Source organism: Phaseolus vulgaris, chromosome 5 (genome assembly GCF_051622355.1).
Source record: "Phaseolus vulgaris cultivar YP4 chromosome 5, ASM5162235v1, whole genome shotgun sequence".
NCBI classification, from domain to species: Eukaryota; Viridiplantae; Streptophyta; class Magnoliopsida; order Fabales; family Fabaceae; genus Phaseolus; species Phaseolus vulgaris.
Genome location: NC_143502.1, coordinates 32882903 through 32891497, shown reverse-complemented (window position 1 = coordinate 32891497; position 8595 = coordinate 32882903). Strand labels below are relative to the sequence as shown.

General features: G+C 40.5%; 1 protein-coding gene across 1 annotated transcript; it reads right to left on the bottom strand.

Moving 5' to 3' along the window:
• Positions 1 to 211: 211 nt before the first annotated feature.
• Positions 212 to 3892, bottom strand: LOC150027573 (uncharacterized). The gene is made up of 5 exons (XM_090302295.1): positions 2420 to 3892; positions 1805 to 1858; positions 1381 to 1582; positions 538 to 1112; positions 212 to 453 (listed from the first exon to the last, which is right to left on the bottom strand). Exons 1-5 carry the CDS (start codon positions 3875 to 3877, stop codon positions 214 to 216), a joined length of 2529 nt encoding a protein of 842 aa, XP_090158421.1. The 5' UTR covers positions 3878 to 3892; the 3' UTR covers positions 212 to 213.
• Positions 3893 to 8595: the final 4703 nt, after the last annotated feature.

The following is an 8595-nucleotide window of genomic DNA, read 5'->3' as shown; positions in this document are numbered from 1 at the left end:
AATGTGTTTTCCACCATTCTTTAAGGCAGTGGTGATGTATGTTTGTGTTTCCGACTTCTTGTTTCCAATTGATTGAGTGATTTGAGGGTCTAAAAACTCATATATATTATGTTTCCCCTCATCAAAGCATAATCCAGAAAGATACCTAAATTTCAATAAGTTAGTACTAATATATTTAATAAATCAAAAGTATAAAGAATTTAAAATTTGAACTTACATCATCCATAATTGCAGAACTGTTATGTTAATCTCTTGATCTCCGGATGCAAGGTCCAACAAATCAGACATGTGAACGTACAACGGTAGATTACTATGCCTTCCAAAAACATTGGCATCCCATGGAACCTCTAAGACGGTTGTATCTAAAGCTGTAGCAACTTCCACCAATGCCGCCAGAGGATCATCAATGGAGACTATTTTCTTCTTTCCCAGAGGCAAATTTGTCTTAGGTTCCTGCTACTCATCAAAACAAAAAATACTTAAATTAGTTAGAATGTAATATATCATAATTGTATTAGTATTAGTGCAAATATATACCATAGAGTCTATAGGTCTGACGAGATGTCTAGGCCAGGCAACGAAAGTATGTAATGCCTCTGCCACAATTGTCACCTCTGATGTCGGCACAGGAACTGCAAGATCACCATAAAGGACCTTCTCCACCGTGACCTTCATGAAATTAGAAGGAAGAGGCACATTGTGTAACATTGTGACCCCTTCATAACACTTACCCAAGGCAACGAATCGGGTCAAAGAATTACACTCAACATATAATTCGCATTGGCTAGTTGAGCCAAAGTCATCCCCTGATAGATCAACTGCCGAACAACTCCCTTTAGTGCTGACTTTCTTAATAGGAGGCGGAGGTGGTTCATCTTCTACCATAGTAGGTGGTTGCTGTGAGTGTCCTAAACCCTCCAACCGCTTTTTGAACTCCATTTCCATTCGCGCACTAAACTCCTCCATGAAGCTTTCTTTAAGCTCTTGAGTTACCTCAGCCTTTAACTGCTCACGTAGTTGTAGTAAATACTCTTGGCTAGGTTCATTGGACAATTTTTCCTTGCTGTGTGATGGAGGTCCAAAGTATGACCGAATCCCAACCCCATATCCAGCTACACGAACACGTCCAGGGTGTTCAGGTCGTCCGAGAGCAACATTAAGAATATCATTGCGACCACATGGTTTAAAAGTCCCCTGTGTTGATTGCTCATTAAGAGAATCCTAAAACAAATGAAAAGAAATTGACAAACTTCAACACATTGAATTTAAAATAACACATAGAATTTAAAATAACACATTGAAAAGAAATTGTCAAACTTACAATGCGTTCAACTGTTTGTTCTGTAGACTTATAACTCCATGTCCCTAATGTGTTTATACGGGCACCCTTCCACATCTCATGTCGGAGTGGTGGGGATGGAGGTCTTAAAGAATCTACACTATTCATTTCCTCAATGGAAGTAGAACGTGCTTTAATCTTTTCTTCAAGCATCCTCTGCTCTAGCAACTTATAACCACCACGAGACAATAAGTGTGGGGTATCATTATGTGCCTGATTGGCTTTTGCTTTGTTTCGAACCTCCTATCATAACACTCAAAATTTAGTAATACGTTAATATAAACTATATTCAAATATAAAAGTGATACTAACCTGCCATTTTTCAGTTTGTCGAATATTGACAAACTGCTGCCAAGTTTCTTCATCAATGGATGCATATTTTGCACAAGGATTTTCTTCTTTCCTTTTCCCATATATATAATCTGTTGTCAATTTTGATTTAAACTGACGAAACTTGACACCCACATCTGAAAGAACCTTCGCTTTCAAGGTTTCCACATTCGGGATGTTGTAATGTGTCTACATTGTTTAAAAGAATTAGTTCATAAACAAAAACAAAGTATAAAAGAACTTTAGATTTAGCAAAGTAAAAACAGTTACATACCAGAATATCTTGCCAAATCATGTTTTTCTCGTGGTCAGTCACGTGATCCCAGGACTGAGTTAAGATAGAGATCCTTTCACGAGAAAGTACTCCGAGATAACTCCTATATTTCTTTGCATGTTGCCCAGTGGGCACACCAGTGTGGATATCAATAGACAAAGGTATTTTGTCATCTTTAGTTATCTTCTTAAACATATTCTTCAATCTTGTAGGCCTTCTACCAGTTTTTGAATGGAAAACTTTATCATCTGCCATGTTCCTGTTATCAAAAAAATATAATAAGCATCAAGAATATGAAATATAATGAAAATGAAATATATTGTAAAACTAAACATGAATCACATGTACATACAAATATATATTCCTTCATCATGATCATTTCGAGTTGCATGTACAACATCAGCAACATCCTCGTACTCTTTATTGATGGTCGTTCTTGTAAGTGATTCAATCTCACAAATGTCATTGTTTGTATCTTCTGGGTCATTATGTTGTTTTTTTCCATGTAGCACAACAGACCAGTGGTCAGACGTAGGATCTTGGATATAGAAAACTTGGGAAGCTTGATGTGCCATTATAAATGGTTCGTCATGATAACCTATCTTTCGAAAGTCAACCAAAGTCATTCCTGATTCATCAACTTTGACACCAGTCTTATTGTCAACCCACTTGCATTTGAAAACAGGTACAGTAAACTTGGTATAATTAACTTCCCAAATCTCTACTATGACACCATAATAAGGCATTGATCCCACAACAGGATTTTGATCCTTTGCAGTTGAAAACTGCATAGACTCTGCCTCCAAGGTGACTCCGCTATTTTGCACTGTACTCCTATCATCTCGAGACTTTGTGTAAAACAAACAACCATTTACTTCATAGCCAGAACAACATAAAACATCAAATTTGAGACCGTTTGCAAGCCATGTTAATGTTTCAGATGCTGATGGATCATTCATTATTTGTTGCTTAAACCATGACATGAAAATTTTGTTATGCTCAATTAACACCCATTTTTCTGATTGTCTTGGATTTTTATATTTGACAATGTCTTTGTGTGTATCCAAGTATGGTAACACCTCATCAGTGTTATTTAAGATATACAAGTGTGCTTGCAGAACCTCTTCTCTAGATTTGCTTATGACATGTACACCTCTTGAAGATTTACTTATGAATCTACGAGAGTGCCAACCTTTTTCAGGAACTCCTATACATTTGGCTTTTGACATGTACTCGGAACAAAACTCAATAGATTCTTCTGAAATGTATCTTTCAATAATGGAAGCTTCTGGACGACATTGATTCTTCACATATCCCTTCAAAATCTTCATGTATCGTTCAACTGGATACATCCATCGCATATAAACTGGCCCACACAATCTGATTTCTCTTACAAGATGAACAACCAAGTGTACCATAATATCAAAAAAAGATGGAGGAAAAAACATCTCGAGTTGACACAAGATAACAATTATTTCTTCTTCAAGTTCATCCAACTTCTGAGAGTCAATCTCTTTACTACATATGGAATTGAAAAATGAACATAGTCGAGTGATTGTATGCCTAACATTTTTGGGCAAGATTCCACGAATAGCCACCGGTAGTAATTGTTGCATTAGAACGTGACAATCATGTGACTTTAAGCCAATTAGTTTCAAATCATTCATAGATACAAGACTCTTCACATTTGAAGAGTAGCCTTGTGGCACCTTAACACCTTTAAGACATTCACAAAAACTTGTTTTCTCTTTCTTTGACAAAGTGTAACACGCTGCAGGCAAGTAAGTACGTTTACCAACTTCTCTCGGTGCCAATTCCTCTCGTATATTCATTTCAATCAAATCCAGACGTGCATTCACACCATCCTTTGTTTTGCCTTTAATGTTCAGAAGTGTTCCTATTAGACTGTCACACACATTCTTCTCTACGTGCATTACATCTAGACAGTGTCTAACATCTAACTTACACCAATACGGAAGATCAAAAAGATTGATCTCTTCTTCCATATTTCACTCACAGTTTGCTTCTTCTTCATTTTCCCAAAAGTCACATTAACATTTTTGATTTTTTCATAAATTTCAACACCACTTAAGGGAGTGGGACAAATGTCATGTTCTTGGTATCCGTTAAAAGCTTTTTTCAATCGACGATACGGATGATATTTCTTTAGAAATCTACGATGCCCAAGATACACGGTTTTTCTTCCATGTTTCAACTGCTCATAAGATGTCTTGTCTTGACATATTGGACATGCTCTATGGCCTTTCACACTATAACCTGACAAGTTCCCATATGCAGGGAAGTCATTGATAGTACAAAACAACATCGCATGCAATCGGAAAGATTCATTTTTAAACGCGTCAAACACATCAACCCCTTCATTCCACAATAATTTCAAATCTTCAATTAATGGATTAAGATAAACATCTATGTCATTTCCAGGTTGTTTTGGACCAGAGATCATCATAGATAACATCATGTATTTGCGCTTCATACACAAAGCAGGAGGTAAGTTGTAAATGACTAACAAAACGGGCCATGAACTATGATTACTACTTAAATTTCCAAATGCATTCATTCCATCAGTTGCCAATCCAAGTCTTAAGTTTCTTGATTCTTTTCCAAATTCAGGAAATTCTTTATCAATATTCTTCCATTGCAAAGAATCAGCAGGATGACGAAGTAATCCATCACATTTTCTATTATCTGCATGCCACCTAAGGTTTTTAGCGTCATCTGCATTTGCAAACAAACGCTTAAGCCTTGGAATTATTGGAAGATACCAAACAACCTTAGCAGGAGGACCTTCCTTTGTCAATTCATCAATTTCATCATTCTGACCAACCTTAACCTTATAACGTGACAAACCACACCTGGGACATCTTCTTAAATCTTCATACTCATTTCTGTATAAAATGCAATCGTTAGGACATGAATGCATTTTTCTATACTCCATACCCATTGGACAAAGTATTTTTTTCGCCTCATAATTTCGATTGGGCAAGGTATTTCCTTCTGGAAGCATGTCCTTAAGCAATTGAAGCAATTCTGTAAAACTTTTGTCGGTCCATCCATTCATTGCCTTCAAATTCATCAACCTTAACACTGCTGATAATCGTGTGAAGTTAGTTGAACCAGGATATAAAGGAGTCTCTGCATCATTAGACATATTTTCAAAAACTGCATTAGCAAATGATTCTGCTCCCACATCACGAATCATGTCTTCTAATCTATCATCCATTGAGAAATGAACTTCCTCCGAACCTCCGTGCACACTTGGCAAGTTTAACAATTCACCATGCCACGTCCATGTTGTATAACTTTTCAAAAATCCATCACACAAAAGATGTTCTCTAATTTCAGAAACAGTCAATATCCTTCCATTTAAACAATTGATACAAGGGCACCTTATCCTTACTCCATTCTTATAACTAATGGCATTATGTTCTGCGAATTGTATGAACTCTTCCACCCCTTTTTCGTAAGTATCACTTATTCATGGTGTATTAATCCAACTCCGATCCATTGAAGTGCTAAACTAAGAACCAATACTTTCAATATGTAATCATGAAAAAATAAAACAAAATTGCCGAAGGTCGGACACCTCCGGACTCAGAACCAGTGCGTTCAATATGTCAAAACAATATATAATGACTGAAAATTGCCGAAGGTCGAACACCTCCGGACTCAGAACCAATGCGTTCAATATAAACAATCAATATCAAACTCAAAACAAATACTTTCAAAACATAGGTGATAATAAATAAGAATACACTAACCTCAAATGGATGGGCGGTCACGACAAGCGGTTGCAGCAAGGAGTCGGTGTTCACGGACGTGCGTCGCGGCACAGGGTCGGTGGTTGCTGAAACGGTCGAGGATCGCGCGCACGGTTGCCGCTGGAACGGTCGTCGCGGTCGCGCGGGCGGTTGGGGAAGGGTCGCGGTGTAGCGGTGCTGTCGCGCGAAGGGGTCGCGGTGCGGTCGCGCGGGCGGCTGGGGAAGGATCGCGGTGTGGCAGTGCTGTCGCGCGAAGGGGTCGCGGTGCGGTCGCGCGGGCGTCAGGGATTTAGGGTTCACGGGCGGCGCGGTGCGGTAGGGGGCGGCGCGGTGTGGTCGTGCGTCAGAGGCGGCGCGGCGCGGCTCGGACGCGACTGCGGCTGTCACGATCGAGCGTAAGGGCGGTCGCGCGAAGGGTCGCGGTGCGGCGGTCAAGGTGCGGTGCGGTAGGGCAGTCGGTCACGGTGCGGCGCGGTGCGGCTGGGTCGCGACAGTCACGGGCTTGGTCACAGTCGCGCGTAGGAGCGGCGGTGGGTCGTAGGGCAGCGGGAAATTTTGTTTCTGAATGAAAATAGGAGAGTGGGAAAAGATGAGTTTAAAACAGGTTTTAACGACGGTTCTGAGATGAACCGTCGTTGTAAGTCCGCCCCGCGCACATTTAACGACGGTTCTGGGATGAACCGTCGTTGTAAGTCCACCCCACGCACTTTTAACGACGGTTGTGGGGTGAACCGTCGTTAAAAGTCCAAAAAAAATTCGAAAAAATTACAAATTTGCCACCGCGTAGTTTTTAACGATGGTTCTCTCCAAACCGTCTTTGAAGGATGTCGTTATTGAAGAATTTTGTACTAGTGGGACAAAGGCTTTTGCTGTTGTACATCATATAATAGGCATACAAGTTTGTAATAGAGACAAATATAGTAAGAAACAATCCCCCAAATAATTGGTTTTGAATTAAACCAGACATATAGAAGTATCTATCTGAATAAAACAAAGGGTAGACTGGTCACTTGCTTGCATCGGGTCTTCTACCACCATGCCTTCTGTGTGCAAGTCCTCTCTTGACCTGACCAATGATGGTACTTTATAAAATGAAGAATTCCCCACACTCGTCCTGGATGAGTATGACGACTACTTATTACAATTTCCACTAGGAAATGCACACTCTTTCTCATGATTTCTCTTCCCAGAGGTAGATAGATTCATTCTGATGATTGGTTTAGGTGATCAAGTGACAACCAATTTATAAGGAGTAAAAGGGACACGAGTGGAGCTGGTAATGGATGGCGGATAGTGATAGAAGGGGTAAAAGGGATTTTTTTAGCACTAATTTATGAATTGTATTGTATTAAAGGAATTAGCTTTCAAGAAAAATCACAGACCATTCTGTTTTGTAAAAACAGTCTCAACACACACACAAAAATATATATATATATAAATGTGTATATATATATATGTATATATATATATATACATATATATATATATATATATATATATATTGTACCGATCAGGTAACCGGGAGTGATGACGTGGCAGCAAGCGATAATATAGACGTGTTGAACGGAACACCTGGCTGACAGAAGGGAAGTACATCGGGAATTGTTAGACGTGTAGTCGCCAATTGTTAGCTTGGCGTTCTCCGATCTCTAGTATGTATAACCGGCGGTCGCCAGGCTTGCATCATAGTCGCCGTATGTGGGTTCTAGGCGATCAAGTGGTTAGAGACCGCCTAAAGGGGCACATCGCCGAAAGATCAAGAAAGCTTATTCAAGGTTTCCAAGGGGTACAAGTATGGGAAATGAGTGATATGCTTGTCACGCAACAGTGGAAGATGAGGTTATCAGATAATCATTCCCTAACCAAAGGTCAGGCAAGGGAACAGTTTCTCAGAACATGCATGGTGTGCAAGTGAAGCAGATCGTGATAGCGGCAGGCGAGACCACAGAGAAGGTATGCATGGTGACACCCCGTACTCGCCACTTAAGGGGTCGCGCTCCAAGGAAAGCTGTGCAACAAGTTACTCCTTGTATGGGTAACTTAGTCGAATGGCTCGAAGAGTAGAAGTGACGCTCAAGTGAAGGAAGCTCCAGATGGCGACACGTGTACAGTTGGATGTGAGCCACGTGTGCAGAGGTGTAACCGTCAGGAGAGAGAAACGCTCAGGTATATAAGGAACACTTAACAGACTTTTGAGGTACGCTTCAGTACGCTTTCAGAATACTTTCTAGAACACTGAGATTCACTGCACACGGTTCCTTGAGTTGAGATATTCTCTCTTAGTTTTTGGTGATTTTGTCACTGACTTGAGCGTCGGAGCGCGATCGGCCACAGCGGCGCCACTTTGTTTTCTTCAGGTTGTTGTGAGGAATTGAGACGTGAAGGACAAAGGCTAAAGTGGTGCGAAGCTGATCCAGAAGGAGAAACCTTTGACGTGGAAAGACTCTTGCACTCAGGTCAACCGGCAGGATCATCAGGCGCCCACCGTGGGGCCGTGTAAAACGTGTTTCCCATCCACAGCGTGAGTTTCTTGAAGTTTCTGCAGTTCTTGTGTGGTTGTGTGCTGGTGCAACCATTTTCGATGTTTTTCACCATTTGTTTGAGTTTTCGATCGGCGAATTGAAGTTTTTCACCGTTTGTTCGAGCTTTCGATCGGTGAATTGAAGTTTTTCACCGTTTGTGCGAGTTTCAATCAGTGAATCGAGGTTTTTGCCGTTCGTTTGAGTCTTCGATCGGTGAATCGGGAATTTTAGTGGAGAGGTAGGCGGTTCGTGTTGAGATTGTGAGTTTCTGTGGAGGTTTTGACCGATTGATTGCTGGATCGATCATTCCGCTGATGAAGGTTTTGGTCGCTGAAGTTTGATCTGTTGATA

Coding starts and splice junctions, on each gene's coding strand:
- LOC150027573 (XM_090302295.1), bottom strand. CDS start 3,877: ATGCACGTAGAGAAGAATGTGTGTGACAGTCTAATAGGAACACTTCTG. Junction 1,583..1,804: donor AAGCGAAGGTTCTTTCAGAT/GTGGGTGTCAAG, acceptor GTGTTATGATAG/GAGGTTCGAAACAAAGCAAA. Junction 1,113..1,380: donor TGAGATGTGGAAGGGTGCCC/GTATAAACACAT, acceptor GTGTTCGTGTAG/CTGGATATGGGGTTGGGATT.